The 19,731-nt window shown below is 41.1% G+C and overlaps 1 protein-coding gene across 4 annotated transcripts in view; it reads left to right on the top strand.

Moving 5' to 3' along the window:
* The first annotated feature begins 389 nt into the window (after positions 1-389).
* The window catches only part of CXADR (CXADR cell adhesion molecule), a 39,671-nt gene continuing 20,329 nt past the window's right edge, over positions 390-19,731 (top strand). For 2 of the 4 annotated variants that reach the window (XM_085593511.1, XM_021532396.3), the window contains exons 1-6: positions 390-532; positions 16,377-16,546; positions 17,204-17,408; positions 17,767-17,922; positions 18,933-19,055; positions 19,337-19,475. In XM_085593511.1, the coding sequence (XP_085449637.1) occupies positions 478-532; positions 16,377-16,546; positions 17,204-17,408; positions 17,767-17,922; positions 18,933-19,055; positions 19,337-19,475 (848 nt within the window). In that variant the 5' untranslated portion in view covers positions 390-477. Of the gene's footprint in view, positions 533-979; positions 7,449-16,376; positions 16,547-17,203; positions 17,409-17,766; positions 17,923-18,932; positions 19,056-19,336; positions 19,476-19,731 lie in introns of those variants that run through there. The other 2 variants (XM_085593442.1, XM_085593343.1) reach the window with 2 other exon arrangements.

Here is a 19,731-nt window from a genome sequence, read left to right as displayed (position 1 = left end):
CTGCGGGCACCGCGGGCATCCCTCCGGCCTCCGCGGGCATCCTTGCGGCTACAGAGGGCATCCCTCCGACCACCGCGGGCATCCTTGCGGCTACAGAGGGCATCCCTCCGACCACCGCGGGCATCCCTGCGGGCACCGCGGGCATCCTTGCGGCTACAGAGGGCAACCCTCCGACCACCGCGGGCAGCGTGCCGCCGCTCGCACGGCGTGTCCCGCGCACGCTGCCGGCGGGGCGGGCGGTCGGGGCGGCGCCGGGCGGTTCGCGGCGCGCCCGGGCGGCCCCGGCGGCGCAGCGGGCTGGCGCGGCGGGCGGCCCCGGCGGGCGCAGGTGCCGCGGGCGGGGCGGGCGCTGCGGAGCCGCGGCGGGGCGGGGAGCGGCCGGAAGTGACGGGGCCGGGCCGGGCCGATTCACCTGCTGGGCGCTGCGCGGGGCGCTGCCCGGGCACGGAGCCGCCGCCGCCGGGTGCCCGCCGCGCCATGGAGCCGCCGCTGCCGCTGCTCGGGGTGTCCCTCGTGCTGCTCTGCTCCGCAGGTGGGCGCAGGTGGAAGGGACCGACGGGGAGGGAAGGGAAAGAGGGAGAGAGGGGAGGCGGCGGCGGGGCTGCGAGGGGGCTGCCGCCCGCCCGGTGTCCGCCCCGCGGGCTGGGGCGCGGCGCACCTCCGCCCCGGCGTGCGGGGGATCCCCGGCGTGCGGGGCTCTCCGCCCTGTGTTTGTGTGAGGGGCAGAGTGTGTGTGTGAGACGCCGTGTGTGTGCGACGCCGTGTGCTCCTCTCTCTCGGCCGTGTGCGGTCTCTGTCCCGTCTGTTTCCCCGTCCCCTCAGCCCCTCAGCCCGGGGCGCGGTGCCCGGGCGGGCGCTGGCGGTGCGGCCGCGCCGCGGAGCCGACCTGGGCTTTGTTCGCCCTCGGCGCGGCCGCCCAGCTTTATCTGCCGCCTCCTCCCCTTCCCCCGCCGCCCTCCCGGGCAGCCTCCGCTGCTGCCGGGCTCGCCGTGCCCGCCCGCTGCCTCCCGGCCGGAGCGGCTCCCACGGACGGCGGGGTCGGGGAAAACCGACGTGCGAGGAGCAAAAAGAAAAATTCAAACCCGCGTGTGGAGCACGTCCAGCATCCAGGCTGGCTCTGCTTTTGAGGGGGTGGCTCCCGGAGAGCCCTCGGTTGTTGTACCCGATGGAGACAATTGAGCCCTGCTGAGGAAACGTGAGAGGGTTTGGAGGGTGGGAGGAAAGGATTGGATTGAACGGGATGGATCTAAACGCATTTGTTTTTCATGGTGAAAGAAAACAAAGGAGTAGATATTCTCAAACAAAAAAAGCAATCACCCATACACAGAACCCACACATACGTGCTTCGGCTGCTAAAAAGTAGGCAGATGTTTTTCATCTCAAATCCTAGCTGTTATTAGGTTCCTGTAATGAACTTGGATGCCATATCAGTGTTTCCTAAACATATCGCTAAAATAAAAGTAAGTTTTCAATAAAGTTGACCCAAACTTATGTGAAACTATAAAAGGTGACAAAACACCTTTGGAGGTCCAGCTTCACAGTAAAATGTGTATCAGTTGTGTCAGGAGGTCAGGTTTTATTTCCTATTGAAATGTTAATGCCTGTGTTGATGTCACTGCTGTTTTGGGAAATTACTCATGGGATCAAAACTGTGTGTCTGTAATGGAATGGTGAACTCTGATCTCCTGGATGAAAGGGAATAGGTAGTTCTGCATTAAATGTGTTTCCTGCAGCAGAGTTAGAAACAAGGTCGATGCTGGGTAAGATCTGTGAGTTACTAGTGTTTAGTTGACAAGGTCAGTCATCAAGATTTATATTGAAACACTTCATGTAACAAAAACTGTGAAAAAAGTAGAATTATATGTACTGCACTTGCACTGATAGGTTATCAAAGGCTATGATTATAAAAATTAGGAATAATTAATATATGAGGAAATGTCAATCCAGAACAGAATTTTACACTTTAGTTCTGCTGAAGGATATAGGTGTCTTCAGACCTCAGTGTGAAATTGGGTGATTTATAAATAAAGGAATACTCCTAATAAAAACACACATACCTCTTTCATATAGTTATTTGAGTGACTCTACTCTAAAGCATATATATTTCATGGTCCTCTGAAGGAAATAATTGAATAATCTGTGTATCGTAGGAGTTGATATATCCTCTGAGCTAGCTTGTGTTTTTTCCCATCACATTGAGTTACTGTTTCTGGGTCTGTGCTGCAGATAGACATTGCTTCCTTCACAGAAGGAACAGATGTCAGTAAGTTGCTGTTCTCCATATGGACTAAACTTAGAGGAAATTAGTTTTTGTGCAGTTGGGTGAGAGCTATTGTCAGTGAAGCGTCTCCTAGGTGCTGAAGTTACTTGAATTTGTGGTGGCTGTGGTTTAACCCTAGTAAGAAACTAAGGACCACCTACATGGTCACTGTTCCCCTTGTGTTGAGGGAGAGAACTGGAAGGGTAAAAATGAGAAAACTTGTGGGTGGAGATGAAAAGTTTATTGAGGAAAGCAAAATCCATGCATGCAAGCAAAGCAAAAGAAGGAATTAATTCCCCACTTCCCATGAGCAGGGGGATGCTCAGCTGTCCCCAGGAAACTGGGCTCTGTCACACCTAAGGGTGACTTGCAAGAGAAACACTGTCACTCTGAACATCCCCACTTCTTCACCCAGCTGTGTTCTGTGGTCATGGGGTGTGGCACTATCTCCCTGGGTATACAGTGCTGGGGGAGGAATCTCATTCCGTTTGGTGCAAATTCAAATTTGTGCAGGGTTTTCAATGACTGAGAAGAAATATAGGTGCTGAACTCGTGACCCCTATTTAACAAATGCGATAATTTACAGCTTTTAAGCTTCTGAAAATGTGTAATGTCATAACACAAATTTTCAATAATGGAAAATGTTAACATGGAGAGATTATACCTATACAAAAATAGATGCTAAAAAAGATACTCCATGCATAGTGGCCCATTTAACCTTTGGAGGAAGATTTTACAAAACAGTAATGCTGTGCATACAAATGATGTGATTAAGGATGAGTTTGAGTAGAGTGTTAAAGTAAATAATGGGGCAGGAATTTCTTTAGTCTGTAGTGATATATTTTCTTGCTGCTCTTGTTTTATGTGCATTTTGGGTTTTTTATGTGCATTTTGGGGTTTTTTGTTTGCACTGGTAATAGTTGGTAATTTTATACTCTGTTGAAATTCTACAATGTGTGATGCTTTATTAATATAAGTGTAAGCTTTTAAATAAAATTAAAGTTCTGGTAAACCTTAGGAAAATCTTTAGTTACTGCCCTGTTGTTAAACTTGCAAAACTAATTCCAATATTGTGCAGGCAGGAGGAGAACCCAGTGCAGGCATGGTAAGTCAGCATTTGGTGGTTAATACATCTTGACAAATAAGTATAATAAGGAACTTAAGCCTGTTCATGTTTTTATGCATGCAATAGGATCTTGTAGAACCTTAAATTAGAAGTGTGACTACCACAGGAGTTTAATGATGACTCCCAGTCTTTTAATTGCTAAACCTGGGGCACTTCATCTGTTGGGCAGTAATTGTAATGAGGTGCAGGGCTCAGGTTCTTCTAAAGTGTCCATTGATGTGAGAAGTTACCTGAAATTTGGGACCTGTTTCCTGCATCTTAGAGTTTTAAGAAGTATGAAAGTCTTTAACCAGAGATTACTTAATCAACTGTTAGTCAACTGCTGTGACATCAACCATGACATCTGAATTAGCGATTTTGCCTTGGCTAATCTGTTTCCCAGAAGGTATTTTATGTGTTGAGAATGCTGCTGCAGAGATTATTATAACTCATCACTTTGGTCTCCTCTGACTGGCCCCCTGTGTTGCATCAAACTTCAGCTGCCTGGGTGTTTTCACTTCCAGTTCCTGCCTCTTCCACAGCAAAGCCCACTTGACAGATGGAGTTGTCAGGAGGGAAGTTAACCCTCCTGAATGTCTGGTTAACTTCTATTGCTGCTTTATGAAAAATATATGTCCTCATGTTTTTATATGAGCACATGTATGCTTTGCTGTAATTCCATTCACGCTTGAAGAAAGTAGTCTTGAATATCTTTAAATCTGCTTCAGTATTGGTGCATATTAAAACTCCTTTGCCACAGTGCCTGCAGAAATTTGTACAGACTAGGAAGCTTGGTTTTGGGGCCAGTATTGTTTTGACATACTTCCACAATAATTTAATCAATTGTTTGTTTGCATGCTTTCGTAAGCTTGTAATGACAGGGATCCTTTCTGGTCTTGTTGCAACTTCTGATTGATTTCTTGAAGCTTTTTGATGCTGTGTAAAATGTTATAAATATGGAGAAATTTTTACAATTGTGTGGCTCACCGGCATGGAAGGATGTATGTGTCCCTGCCCCCTCTACTACAGCAATTTAGTTACAATTCCTTTTTTTCTGTTTCTTTCTTTCCCCTCCTTCCTTTTTAGGGAATTCCTCTTTTACTCCTTTGCACCTTCCAGGAGATGGCTCAGAGAAAAGCCTCTTCAGCCAGTTTCCACGGGAGTAAGTGGCAGGAAGTCACAGTTCTCTGTAAGCCTCTTTCAGAAGCAGCTGCAATATAAGCAGCCCCTGCATCCTAGCTGGTGCTTTCCTTTACTGCAGTTGTAAATGAGTCTCAGTTGCTGAGAACTTTAATTTTTAACTGATCACGTCATATGATTTGAAACAAGAAAGTGTTTTGCCACCAATATGTCCTGGTACAGGGCATGAATGTGTGACAGGAAGGATGGCAGAAGAGCATTAGGAGGAAACTTGCTCCATTTGATCAGTATTTTCCCAAAGCAGGGAAATATCTGTAAAACAATGGCCTGGAGAGACCTTAGTTGAGGGGTAAGACTACATGGCTAAATCAGGCAATCAGTCAAATGTCTAGATGTCACCTCAAAGATTTTTTTTGCACCCCATTTGAAGTTGTGCCTGGCATTCATCCGCTCCATAGCGAGCTAGTTCGGGGAGTTTAAAAGTTATAAAAAGAATAAATTTTTGTGAAGTCAGTTTTCTGCCTTTTCCTGATCCAACTCAATGACATCAAGTCTGAATTATAGCAAGGGGGTGCCAGCTGGAGCCTGAAATGCACATGTGTGGAATATATTATTTCTATTGTTTATTTATTAATTTCTTTAAACGTCACCTACTTACTGGGTCATGTGTTCAAAATGTGATAAAGAGGCAAGATTTGGAGCTTTACTGGTTTTACACTGCAACCATTCACTGGTGCTCTGATGTCCTTTAGCTGCTGTCAAGAAGCATCTGGGGTACTTGATGGTTGCAAGTTTTGCAGTTGCACTTGCTGCTACATTTTTTTAACAGATTTGTTTTTCATGCCCTACAGCTAAAGCCTGTATGCTTAGTATGCTGAAAAATGATTAGCCAACAAGAACTCTTTGGTGTGTTGGAGGGAAAGATGAGGATTTGATACATTCTCAACTGTTTGAACTTGTACAGGATTAGTTTGCATAAGGAAGTTTGCTGTATTCACTTATCCTGCCCCTTCAGTTCTGCATTTTAGATGTATTAACACTATAAACTACAAGGAATATTGAATCTCAGTTGTTTTAAGACATGTAAAAATTAACCTGTATGTGTGTGTATATGTAAAAAATATATTTTAGTCTCCCTAATTTTTTAAATGATTAGTTAACTTTGTGGCTAATTCTTTGAGCTTATTCCTTTCAGCCTGTTACATGGTGGGAGTGGGGCAGGGAGGGAAACAAGAGCGGGCAGACAAGATGCTTTTCTCTGACATTATGATGCTTCACCTTTGGATTTAAAAACAATGAAACAGTAACAAGAAAAGAGCCCAAAAATCAACTCTGTGCTACCGAATCAAATAGTTGTCAATCTTAATGCAGAACTTGCATATACTGGGAAAAAAGCATTGCATGTTCAGTAGCTCAGAAGAGCCAAAGCCTCTTTACTCAAGTGAAAATAATATGGCTGCTCAGTTAAGTGTTGGATTGTAGTGAACTCCCTGATGCATCGACTGACAGATGTGCCCAATGCATTCACACTGCCAGTGAGCTGCTTCATTCAGCTCCCTTTTAAATGCCATCAAATTGGCAGGAAAAAGATCGAATCATGTGGCTTGATTGCTTAGTGACTGTGTAAGCCTCCGATATCCCTCCGTAATGGGAAAGTGACTTGCAGAGCTGAAGGCAAAACAACATGTGCAACTGGCGTAGACTTGGTAGAGGAGGGGCAGGATTTTGTGTGAGAAAGTCATGTCAGGATTTCGGCTCTGATCTTTTTATTTTTTGTGTTCACTGAAAAAAGTCTTCGTAAGGTTGGCCTTCATTTCATTTTGCATTTCTCACTACTGTTTCTAGATGGTTCCTTAAAGACTCTGAAGGTACAGTGTCACATTACACCTGCCTCCATTACAGATGTGATGCGGTTACATCTGGTGGTGTAGCTTAATGTCTGCTGTGTTCATTGCCCCTTCCAGCCGTGGCATTGGATTCCTTCTCCCCTTCCTTGTGTCAGAGCAGCCTCCTGCAGCTGCTGCCAAAGTCCATCCAGCTGATACCACAGAAAACTTGGAACTCATTGTGATCTGTAGATTCTGGGCTAAACGCTACTCCTCTGCTTAAAACTAATCTTAATCCCAGTTTGTGTTACACTATCCCCTCCCCCTTTCGGTTGCCTCCCGAAAGCTTATCCTTCCCTTCAGTAAGGAGATCTGAATGCCCCCTCTCTCCACTTGATAAGCACGTCCCTCTCAGGAAGGTCATCAGCCAGCAGTTGCTAGGATACTGGCTGGTGGCTTTGGGTTTAGCAACCCAAAAGCTTCAAGAATGTGCTGAACAAGTAAGGAGCACAAGGCCAGTTGTGAAAAGAAAGGGATGTTGGAGAGAATGAAGGCAAAGGGTGTGTTGAGGAAAAAACAAAGTTGTGGGTAAAACAAAACAAAAAGATAATTCACATTTTAGCCTGTGACTTTTAGATTTTAATTGTAGTGTAACTGTTTCAGCTGATCTCAGTAAACTGGTGGGGAGTGAAATCAAGCTCATGCTATGTATTTGCAGAGTTCGGGTTATTGATAGTTTTGTTTATATGAGCCTTTAAGTTAAGAATTTTTCATTAGATTGAGAAGACGTGTAGTTTGTAGCTTAATTCTGCAGTGCCTTTTAAACTGGGATGGTATGCTACACTACATGAATTGGAACTATTTATTAATTTAATGCTGTCTGAAGACATCTAGACTGATAGAGATTTTTTTTGTCTTTGAAGAAGTGTGCATAATCAGTTTCCTGTCTAGCTTTTTTTTTTGTTTTTCCTAACTCGTGTGATTTGACAGAGGATTTGTGGATTCAAGTAAATGTGCCTCAGAAAAATGGTGCTTCTCCCGCACCTGCTCAGAGGAAGTAAAATTTGGAAATACAAGCCCAGTGATTTGAGACCCAGCAGCAGACTTGCCTATCCAGGTGGTAGAAGTTTCCCAGGTTTATTCTTATATGTAAAAAGAAATGGATGTTGGAGGGGGATTTTTCTGTCGTGTGTTTAATTTTGTGGTGGTGTTGTTTTTTGTTTGGGTTTTTGTTGTTGTGTTTAGTTTTTTGTTTATTGTTATTTTGTTGTTTGCTTGTTTTTTTTTTTTTTGCTGTTTCATCAGCCTTCTTGTTGTAGCTTATGGCAAAAACTTATTTCATGCATATAAGTCTTTTATATTTATTCCTCCGTCGGAGGAAAAAGTGTTCTGAAAACTGGGGGTTTGGTCACTCAGCCTCTTTGAGCTATTGATGAGGTGGCCGAGATGAAATATGCAAGAGTGTTTTAAAATCTTGCCTCTATTATCATTAAGTGTATAAAACTCTACCTCTTTTCTACAAAAATTTCCTGAACTGTTTTTCTATTTAGTTTGGGACTAAAGTAGGAAGGAGGAGACTGTGTGCAGCCAAGTCTCTCCTAGGTGAGTGATTTTATTCCTGGGCTGTCTTTACTTTCTTTGCGTTTTAGAAAGTTTACTTCCTAAACTCTTTCCATAAACTGTATATTTTCTGCACAGTGGAAGAGTTTCACTAAGATCTGTGACTCCAGTTTAGAGAGCACTGACCTGGGAACTCTGAAATGCAGGTTTGAACATCTTTTGTCCTAATTTTACTGTCTTTGAGGATTAACCAGTGTTCTGCCTAGTGGATTTAGGCTGGTGTAGAAAGGCAAGTTTTTACCTCCTCTCTAACCTTCTTGTATTGGGCCTTTTTGAGGTTTAAGTAGAAGAATTCTTGGTAGTGTAATGTCACTAGCCCTGGAAATGTTAGGTTTAAGTAGGCTTGGTCCTTTTGTTCCTTTTGTTCCTTTTGCTAAAATGTGTTCTTGGGTATTTTTTCCACTACAGTGAACTGCGCTTATCTCTGAAATTTGTGTCACTGCACTGTATGATAACAACACTTAGAGTGTGAAGCATGGAAAAAATGTAGTCTGTGGAGCATGTTAAACAGTAACTGTTTAACACTTGATATTAGCAGGACAGTACTTTCTTTGTCAGGAAAAGCTTTGTGATTTGCCTTTATCAGAATGGGATTATCCTAAAAAACTGACTTCTTTGTGTAGTTCTAAAATTAGAATGTACTAAAACCAAACCTCTTTACATACATGGATTCAGATATAGTAATGCTGTGTGACTTTTTCTTCTCTTGTTTTATTTACTGCTGCTTTATTACCTAGCTTTTGTTAGTTCTTGACCAATTGCTTGCTTGTTCCTGTCTTTCACCTCTTGCTTGTTTTACCTGCTTTGAGGTTATGGTGAAGCCTGAGTATTCTTTGATACCTAGATACCTGGCTGAATTAATAGGATGTGTATTGAATAATATGTGTTTTGGAATCTGTCATGAACCATTTTTGAGTTTCATTCTCATATCAAAAATCCCCAAGTCCATTGAATTTGCTTTCTAAGGAAGACTTCATTCTTTTCATCTTTCTATTAAACTTCTGTTTTATTGACATTGTTTCTTTAATGTTTACTAAGCTAAAGGATACTGTTTAGGGACTGTTCTTCATGTTGCAGAGTTTATAACATATGAAGAGTTAGATTCAGCAAATCTTCATAGTGTTTCAGCCCAAACTTCTGAAATCTGTAACTGTGTTGGGTCCTTTTGCTCTTGGGGATATGATGTAGAAACTGAGAATCCAAATCTGACGCTGAGCCTTTCTTTTTCAGCTTTTTTTTTTTAACCTTTTGGGGAGGGGTCTCACTGATAAATTTAGGATATTGTTTTATTTTTTACTTGTGGCAAAACAGCATAACTGCAGCTTTGTTTCCATCTCAGCTGTGCTGATGTGACTTAGCTCCTGGGTGCTGCAAAAACCACTAAAATAAGCAATGCCAAATATTTGTTTCCCTTTATTCCTTTGTGAAGACAGTTTTTAATCCAGTTACTTGATCGGCAGGACCCTGCCTTGCAGGCATTCCCTTTGGATGCTGAGGATGCTGATGTTTGGTATTGTGAGGAAGCAGGAGGTGATTGTGGGACAGTGGCTGCCTGTTGGAATTTCAGCCTTGGTGACTTGTGTTTGTGTTAGATTGTAGCATTAAATACCGGGGAGTGTCCTTGGCCAGGCACTCCTCCTCCCTGCACACTCCCTGCTTGCTAAGGGTGGAAACTTGACTCCCTCACTCCTACAGGGCCTGAGTTCCAAAGTGCAGGTCTGAAGTAAGATGTTGAAGAATTGACCTAGTGAAGGTGGCAAAGGGGAGAGTTGGGCAGCTTTGTTCTGTAAAGTCATTGCAGCTAGCTGAGAAATGTAGGAGATGAACTGTTGAGAAGAGGCAAATCCAGAAGTAAAGTGGGGTTGTTGGGGAGGTAGTTCTTGAGACTGAAATCTGCCAGGTGGAAAGATTTGATCACAGGTACATCTCTAATCTGCATTTGAAATACAAGTCTGAGTTGAAGTCTCTTAAATGAATTTTACAGCTTATGGTTCTCAAAGCACTACCGTGCATTTCTGGTTGTGATCATTACTTGCTACTTAAGGCCACGGTCTGTGGGAAAAAGCATTTATATGTTTAGAGCCTCTGCTTGTTTGCAGTCAGGTATTGGCAAACAAGAGTCATTTTGGAAAGCCTGCTAGTAAAAGTACTGTGAAGATGCAGTTGCAGGTGGATCACATGAAGCAGAGCAGCATCTCTGAACTCAACTCTTACTCTGTGTAGAAACTGTCCTGTTGCCCATGTAGGGGACTGTCTACTGGGTTACATAACCCTTCTGTAGCACAGCTCTATCTGATACCAGGAACATTCATGCCAAATTTAGATGCACACTTAAATTTGTGTAAGCCAGCAATGCAGAATTTCAATGCGCCCCAATTAAATAAGAAAATACTAAATGCCTAAGTAGTTTATTGATTAATTTGCTTTCCGTTATTTATAGTATATATTACAGCTCTGCTTGTGTCTGTGTTGGAATGAGTAAAGCTTTGCTCCATTTTAATTTTTTGTCTGATTTCTGTTTTGAAGATTCTTTTATACTACAAAGCAACTTCTATTAGATTCCATAAAATATTTAATTTTCCCTAGATTATTCTTAATAATAATGGAGTTTGCTAAACTAGTTCTACTTGAGTGATACTTCAAGTTCAGATACTCAGAAGGGAAGAGTTTTTCTAAGGATTTGCTATGGGTTTGCACCCCTTCAGAAATCTGTATGACTGAATGAGTTTTTCATATGATATAGTTTGCAATGCTCTTTAGGGTCAGTTCCCCAGCAAAAGAGTGTTTTATTCTACCTTAAATATGAATGTTCACAATCCAAATAGTGTATTGACCTCTTACTTCTTCTAATGCAAACTTTTGTAAGGGATAATACTTATTATTTTTCAACAAGGGAAGGATGCTCTTCTCAACCAGTCACAAATATTCATTCATTTGCCACAGCTGAATATGGCACATGTTCCCTTGCAAAATACTTTGAAAACAATATACAGTCATTTGGATCAGGTGCACTTCAAAGTTGACTTTCAGGGGTTTTCTTGAGAGCTTGTTGTGTGCTTCTGAGTCTACACTTTGCAGTGACTTATTTACTGCAGTTAGAAATTAGATATTTTAATGCTAAGCATTTTTGAGTAAGTGAGATGGATTACTTGAGTCACTTACCTGTGTCTAAACAAAAAAAAAAGGTGTCTGAGAAGGATCTGAAATTTTATCCAGTAAACCATGTGAACCAAAACAAATACAAACCTCCCTTCAGCCTGTGATAGAACATCTGCCTGTCATGTACCAGCAGCTGGATACCACAATGGATCCTCTTCTGTTTTGAGGAGCATACTAGGGGATAAATATAATCTCCCTGATTTGAGTGGAAACTGAAGGGGTAAATCTTGGGAAAATGGAGAAAATTTCATCTTGTCACTGTGCTTGCTTCATGTAGATCTGTAATGCAGTTGCAGAATTGTTTGTGTTGGACATGACCTTGGTCACGTCCAAGCTTCTGCTCCAAACAGCAGCAACACTGAGTACCTTGGTCTTTTCTGCATCAGCTATAATCTGTCCAATTTTTCTCTCTGATTCTTTACTGCTCATGTAATAGCAGAAGGTTTTCATGTGGCACTGGAGTCCCATGCTGCTTTCAGCTTTAGTTGTGTTTTGATTTCCCTGGCAGGGGTGCTGCATGCCTGGGCAATATTTGTGTATTTTTCCCTTGATAGGCTGTTCTTGCTTCTTCCTCCTTTGGATAAGATGCTGATTAATCTGTTTATTTTGCTGTGTTTGGGATGTACTCCTTGTGTGTGGTTAGTAATTGTCCTTAAATACTCCCCAGTTTTCTTGAGCTCTTTTGCTTTTTAGAACTGGATTCCACAGATTTCCAGCTACTGGGTAAGTCAGTCTGCTCATATGAAGTGCAGGGCCTGTGCTGGATTTGCCTTCCTCCTCTTAGGATTTTAAATGTCAGTATTTCATGGCCAAGTGGTCATGGTCAAGGCTGCTGTTGATCTCATCCCTGGCAAGTTCTTCGGGCTTTTTCCTTGAAAACAATCTCCAGAAAGTATCAATGGGGACTGACTCATTTAGTACTGTTTTCCCCTAAAATCTTTCAGAAACCTTTGATTTTGTTTCCTGCTATGTTGACCTTCTAGTAGATGTTACAGAGGTGAAATAATAACCAGTCTTTGTCATTTTTAGAAACTTTCTGGAACTGCTGAAATAGTTTTCATCAGGTTCTTATGCCAACCAGGCGATTTGTAACAAACTTTGACTGTGATGTTTCCTTTAATCCTGACCCACAAGCTCTTAGGCAACCTGTTGTCTGTCCTGTAGAACAGCTTTTTGTGTTCCAGCTGCTCCTACAAGTAGAGAGCAGGTCACCTGCTGTTCTTCCTGGCTTTGTTTAAAAGCTTGTGTCCACTCATGACTAAGTGCCAGTCATGCAAGCTGTCCCACATGCCTCACTCTGGGGTCAGTTCTGTACAGGTGCTGTAGGTGGCTTCCCTTTTAGCATGATTTATCCTCACCAGGGTCTCTCTTCTTCCACCAGCCTGGCCCAGGTTCTTCCCACGGCTCAGTCTCTATTCCCTCCCTGACTGCCAAGTTCAATTGGCATTCTCTGGCAGATCTCTCATTTACATGGCTCATCACCAGTTCTGGTGTGGTTGCTCATATCTTGCTTCCTTGAGTGGATCCCATCTCTAACTTAGCAGCCCTTGATTCTCAGGGGTACTTGTGGCCACAAAAGTTGCTTCTTGCAGTGCCATTCCTGTAGTGAGTTCTTCACTTCAAGGATGTGCCTCTACAAACCTTTTACCCTCCCAGGAAAAGAGCAAGGAGAGCAAGCATCATCTGGGATCCTGTGTCTTCCTTTGCTCCTGGAGTTTTCTAGCCACACTTGATTTTCTCTATCCAGGTCTCTGCAGGTAATAAGTGAGAAAGGAATAAAAAAGAAAAGAAAAAGGCATTAGTGGTGATGATAATAAAGGTTGGAGTACCCTTGACAATCTCTGACATGTCAAATTGGCCAAGCCTCCTTTCCCAGAATATCTGGCAGGAGATGCGTGTCTTCCCTGCAGAAGGGAATCCCCAGCTAGTATTACCTGTCCCTCCCTTGTGTTGCTAATATTCAGTCCAAGCCCAGCTAGCTCTGACATGTACCTCAATTGAGGTGCTTGCTGCTTCTGCATACTGATGTTGACCCAAAAAAAAAAAAAAGTGGAAAAAAGCTTTGGTTTTGCAGCCTTACTGTAAGAAAAATACTGTGGAACACTGGTATAATGAAAAAGAGGTGTTGAGAGATGTGCAGTAAGAAAGGAATTGAGATTTATGGAGAACTCTGATAATTAGAAGGCTCAGACTAATGTTTGAGTACCTCTTGTAGCAGCTAGTGTGTGCTGGAAGCTTCACGTGCAGGAATGATTGTTGGGTGTTATCTTAAGGGTTGTGTGCTTTAGCTTTCATTGACGTGTTTGCAAGCAGTCAATGTGCATGAAAATTCTACTTGGTCTTGAAAAGTATCAAAAATAAACTTTAAATCTTCTCTTTTGGGTAAGGCTCTTCAGGCTGTTGGGTTATGCTTTTATTTAGCACGTGGTTACTATGTTGATTTGTATGTTTGGATCAGAGAAATGAGTGATGTATTAGAAACTGAAACATTTACTATTTTTGGCTTTTAAAGCACTTGGGACCAAGCTGCCAGGCAGTGATAGGTGGAACTACTGGAGTCTAGATTCCTAGGAGTGTGTCTCTGAAAGGTAGTAGTTCCAGCTTTTAATTTTTCTTCCCAGTTGTCACTTTCTCAGTGTTTTGCCATGAAACTGTGTAATGTCCCTTTTGATTTATACTCACATGAGTTGTCTGGCAACGAAGAGACAAGAGGCAGTTGAAGAATCTAATGCTTATTAGGTATGTCAGTACAAATGAGTACTTGGGGGACTTCTGGTTGTATTGGACTGTTACTTCTGCTTTTGTATTTGTTTGAAATTGTCAAAGAGATGAACATGTAACAGCTGAAGAGGGAGAGAAATAAAACATTGATCATACAAGTCCCATTTGTTTAGAAAAGTAGTCAGAAAAAATGGATACTCATCTGTCCAGTTTTTTTTGGCCATGTTGTGTTTAGCAGGTTTCAACTGAAAATCAGAGGTGTTGATACTTTTTAGTAGTAAGGATGTGTCACACTGTCTTCAGAGTATGAGTTCTACTGCCCACTATCTGCTGTGAAAAGGGACAGTGTTGCTCTTACATGAATTATTGTCCCATTTGTGAAATTCTCAGCAGCCTCTCTTGTGGGAAGGGGGAAGCAAATGTGTGTGCTGTGGTCCTTTGTTGTGGAACTTCAGATAGCAAAGTGGTTGTGACTGGAGATGCTGCCACAGAGCAGCAGCTCTGCTTCAGTGATTTACTTCAGAATGAAAGCTTCCGATTTCCCAGATTTGAGGCTTTTAAGGAAGTAAGTAACATCATGAAGTATTTCATTATCAGTTACTTAAACTGCGCTTGAGTTCACATCCCTTTTCTTTAATATAGTAACATTGAAGATGCAGGAATACAATTTGCAGATGAACTTGAGAATGTTGTAGTACAGTTCCCTAATCAGGCCATGGGAGACAGGGAAACAGAAGAGTATGGAAGTTGATGAAAAACAGTTCAGGAATATACATTAGTAATGTAAATGCTGCTGTGTGTTATAGAAACATTAATGTACTTTAAATCTACCCATAAACAGAGGTAGTACTAGTGTTGTCTTTGCTTATTCAGAGGTTTAGAATGGCTAGTTTGAAAATCTGAAAAGATTCTTTAGGAGGGGATAGGATTGTGACAAGTCAAACACTATTAATGGAGATCACTATTAATTAGGGGACAGTATTAATTCAACCTAGTATCAGAGAATTAATTGTTCAGATCCAGTTACTGTGGTCAAAAAAGAGGTGGTACAAATCTATTGGAGTTGTCTTTGCAAAGGTGTATATTGTTGGTAAGAGACATTGCACGTGAATCTCTTTCCTACCTCAGGTTGATGTGGATTTTTTTGGTTGGTGTTTCTTTAGTTTTTTTTCCTTCCCCCAGCCTGAGGATAATGCCATGAAAAGTAATACCATGAATGGTAGAAAACATAATAATCCTCCCTAGTTTGTTAGTAATTGACTACTGTGAAAGGCTTTTCTTGCAGGCTGTAGTCTGGAATTAGGAATTTAGTATGTTGAGTGATTTCTCTTTCTGAAGGATTTTTTAAAATAGCTGTTAAAGATCCCATTGTTTTGTCACCAGGAAGAGAATGCAAAGACTTCCTAGAGAGCAAAATTTTAAAAAAGCAGAAGGATATCTGTTGGGTCCCTTCCAGCTCACCATATTCAATGATCTACTGCAGGAAGCTCCTCTACTTCACTGGAGCTCCTCTACTATATGGAGAAGTGCAAGTTAGAGCATAAAAGCACTGTGTGAAATTATTTTAAACTTTTTCATCTGAGGCTGTTACTTCACCTCTGTAAAAGGCACCAAAGCCTTCGATCTTCCTCACACTGTCCGCTCCCCTGGTGGCCTTGCAGCTCTCGTGGCTGTGGTCACATCTGTGTTTGTGTCCAGTAACCTGCACACATAAACTGACCAAAAATCTGAGCTTGGTTCCCAGCAAGGTGGACAAAACAGTGGATGTAACAGTGCCAACCCTGTTTCCATCATGAGCAAAGGGTATGCTGTCCATGTCCTGGCTGTGATGTGCAAGCCTGTAGACTTGATATAAGGGAAGCCTGGGTTTGTGGTGAAACGAGGAGTCTTGCTTTAGGCATTTTGAGTAGCTCGTTTTGTGTCACTATATGAATTTTTTTTCAGGGTTGAATTGAGGAAAATTTGTTGTTTGGAAGCATGTTTGCCTAGAGGCATGCAGATAAGGATTGCACAGCCTTTTTAGAAGAGTAAGACAAGCAGAACAAACAAATGCAAAAAACTCATTGAGATTTTTGGAAAAGATTAATTTGCCTTCTATCCCCCTGTAGATGGAGGAGGCCTTATAACTGAAGGCAAAGTAACTTACTGCAACCCAGGACATCTCAAGAATTCTGTCTATCCTGGCAGACTTCATTGCTGATCCATACTTTCATTTTACAGTGAGGGGGTAATAGTAAGGTGATTATATAGCGACTTGAAAACCTACTGCTGAAAATGTTTAGCTTAGGATTGTGTGGGATACGAATTGTGGAAAAAAAACCCCAAAAAACCCAAAAACTATGGCTTGAAAGATGTTGGATGTAATTCCAGATGAGCACACAGGACTTTGCACTGTGTTGGGTGACAGCATCTGCACAGGATCTCCTCAGAGGTGACAAGTCTGACTGATGGCATGATTTCTCTACAGGAAAAGTATGTCATAGAGCACTTACAGTGAACAGCTGCACATGACTTGTTTTCAAAATCTAAAAATATATTTCTATAGGTCTGACAAGAAGCCTAACTATAACTTCAGTTGACCAGTCAATGTTTGAAAAAGCACAAGGAGAGAAAGTTACGTTGCCATGTACTTTTGAACTCTCGGAAGAAGATATAGGCCCACTAGATATTGAGTGGGTATTGATACCAGCAGATAATCAAAAGAAGGAAGAAATAGTAAGTAAAGACTTCTCTTTGGACAGTGTTAATTCAGTCATTTTAGTAGGTCAATGTATGAGGTTTTTACTAACTTTTTAAAGTTCCACCTTTTCAGGTTGGGATGCTTGTGATCTTAAATTGCTTTGAAGTACCAGTCACATGAAATCTAGTGGAAGTTTTGAAATAACAGATTAAGGATGAAATGTTAAGACATTTTTCACTATAAACTTCCAAATTAAATACACTTCAGTTCCAAAAAGCAAACTTTGCTTTGGTACCTGCATTTTCTTCCTTATTGAAAATAGATTCATAAGGACTTAATTTTAAATATATGAGCTTTTAGTTATTAATGCTTGCCTGTCCTTGAAAGCCTTATAAGTAAGATTATTCATATTAGTAGGCAGGTTTTGTAGAGTTAAATTGGAGCAATTCTAAACAGTTTTCTTTTAGTCACAAGTCAATGCTGACATTGGTACTTGGTCAAGTGTTTAGTTGGAGTATTCACTCTAAAATGCTGTATGTGGTGATATTTTGAAGGTGGAGATATTTGAATCACTCTGTTTTATTTCTGGAGTAAAACTATAGAAAGAAACTTGAGAATTCAAAGAGATGAAATGATTTTAAATGTTTGCATACTAAGTGGATTTCTGAATCATATTTCTTTTTTTTTTATAGATAATTATGTATGCTGTAGACAGGGTTTATAATCATTATTATGCTGGCTTGACTGGGCGAATGCAGTTTACTAATCTTGATCCCAAATCTGGTGATGGTTCATTGGATATCCTGAATTTAAAGGCATCAGACACTGGCACATATCAGTGCAAAGTGAAGAAGGCTCCTGGAGTTCAAAGCAAAAAAATACAGTTGACTGTACTTGGTAAGATAATTTCTTTTCTTAAATTTTCAGTGATGTTTTTTATGTGCTTATTCCACCCTATTTTCAATGTCTGAAATTAAAGCTTCAGTTGGGCAGTGTTGTACTGAAGCTGTGGTGATTATGGTCATTACTGAGGCCTTGGGAAGGATGGGCATAGTTCTGTTCTGGGAAATGAAGGGAATGATGTTTAGAATTATAAGCATTTCTAGAAGTTCTGCATCTGACTCGTATTTAGTAGAAAAATATTTCTGTTCATAGAAATGGTCCAATCTTTCACAGAATGGACTGGCTCCTAGAACACAGCTAGGAAACATTTTGATTGTGACTGTTACTAATTCAGTGATGTTTTGTTTATTAGTAAAGCCAGCACGGACTAAATGTTCCATTGAAGGATCACAGGAGATTGGAAAAGACGTTACCTTGAAATGCGTGTCACAAGAAGGATCCCCACTTTTGTCTTATGACTGGAGGAGAGTATCTGGCACACAGAATCTTCCTGCCACTTCCATGCTGAGTACTGTCAAACTTCATTTATTACTCTGAAATACTTAAAAATATTGCAGTATTATTTTTGGCTTATCCTGACTTGTAAGCATTTCTGGGTTAGTATTACTATAGAGTAGTCAAAATTAAACATCGCCACTGGCCTGTAACAAAACTGAGTTTGAAACAAACTGGAGTTGATTCTGTTTTTTAATTCTTGCTTGGAAATGTTTCAGGCTTCAAGTTGAGGTTCTTACCGTTAGGCTGCAGTATCATGCTCACCTGTGCCCAGATGTGTTAGTTCTCCTGCTTGCTGATGGTTTTACTTTTGTGCTTAAGTAGACAGTAGGGAATTCAGATGTGGCTTCAACGTGATTTAAAACAAGCAAAAAAACTCCAGTATTTTGTAAGTTTCTGCATTCTATTAGAGTATGTAATATTTTAAAACACAGATTCCTAAAAACCAACTACAAAGGAAGAACCTAGTACTGTTCTTCATTTTGGACTTGACTCCCGGTCTCCTATTTGATGTCTCTTATTTATTGTTTTGACAGTGAATCTGTTGATCATTAATGTCCTCTCTACCACTCAAGACTTTAGGCTATTGTTGTTATACCCCTTCTTTCTCCACATCCCAAATTTGTCTTGTGATTACAAAAAGACAAACTGACAATATCACTGCTGGACAAGAATGAGTGGGACATTATGCAAGAGTGACTTGTAATTCACAAAAACCATGTTAGTTTTGGGCTTGTGAATGTAGTTTTGGGGACACTGAATGTGTTCTGTAGAATCTAGACCATATCTAATTTGTTCAGCACATAGAGCAAGTCAAATGCTGTGGAATACATTTCTAATGGGGTAAGACTTCTACAAATAGTAGCATTTAAAAATGCTATATAAAAAAAAAAACAGATTAAAACAGTTCTATCATGCTGTAAAGTTAAGATAGCATGTATATTCTGGTTTAATAATTCTGTGATATTAAATATGGAATTATATTTAGGAAAATGGTAAACCTCTACCTTCTGTTGTTTGTAGATAAAAATACAGGGGAGCTTCTTCTGAAAAATGCCTCTCGAGAGTATTCTGGTACATACAACTGTGTGGCCACAAACAGAGTCGGCACGGATGAATGTTCTGTTCAGCTGAATGTCACTCCTCGTAAGTGTTTACTGTGTAAGAGTCACACAGAGTTCTTGTATTAAAGCTGACCAGTCTGTTTCTCTAAATTCCTAAGTGGTTAAAAACCCCAATGCTCTTATGTAACTTGGGGGTGCCACTTCAAGTCTTACTGTTTTAAATGCATGTGATTGAGCACTCCCCCTCTGATTCAGTGATGTATTATTGACCTGCCTCATGTGAAACATACTGGGCTTAATGTTTAAAGAAAGGTCTTATAACATTGACATTTGACAAACGGTATTGTTATTTGTCTATTCTAGCCGTAAATACAGCTGGTATAATTACTGGAGCTATTATAGGAACCCTGCTGGGTCTCTCTGTACTGTGTTCTATCATCTTCTGTTTTTGTAAGAAGCACAGAGAGAAGAAATACGAGAAAGAAGTACATCATGATATCAGGTAACAACAATGTGTCTCTCTAGTTTCTGAGCAGTATTATTGGAAGATTAACTTTTAAGTGTGTCTTTCTGCAAATAACTTACTTAACAGTTGAGATTTCTGTCTTAATCTGGAAAGTTTATTATAACACTAATGGCTTGTCAGAGCTTCTTGTGGCTTGTCTAATTTCAGTAAATATTTTAGAGGGCGAATGAATATTGAGGGTTTGGGGAGGCTTTTGTTACTTTAAAGGAAAATATAAGGATATTTTTGACTA

Source organism: Lonchura striata, chromosome 1 (assembly GCF_050655825.1).
Source record: "Lonchura striata isolate lonStrDom1 chromosome 1, ASM5065582v1, whole genome shotgun sequence".
NCBI lineage: Eukaryota > Metazoa > Chordata > Aves > Passeriformes > Estrildidae > Lonchura > Lonchura striata.
This window is presented reverse-complemented; position numbering and strand designations above follow the sequence as displayed.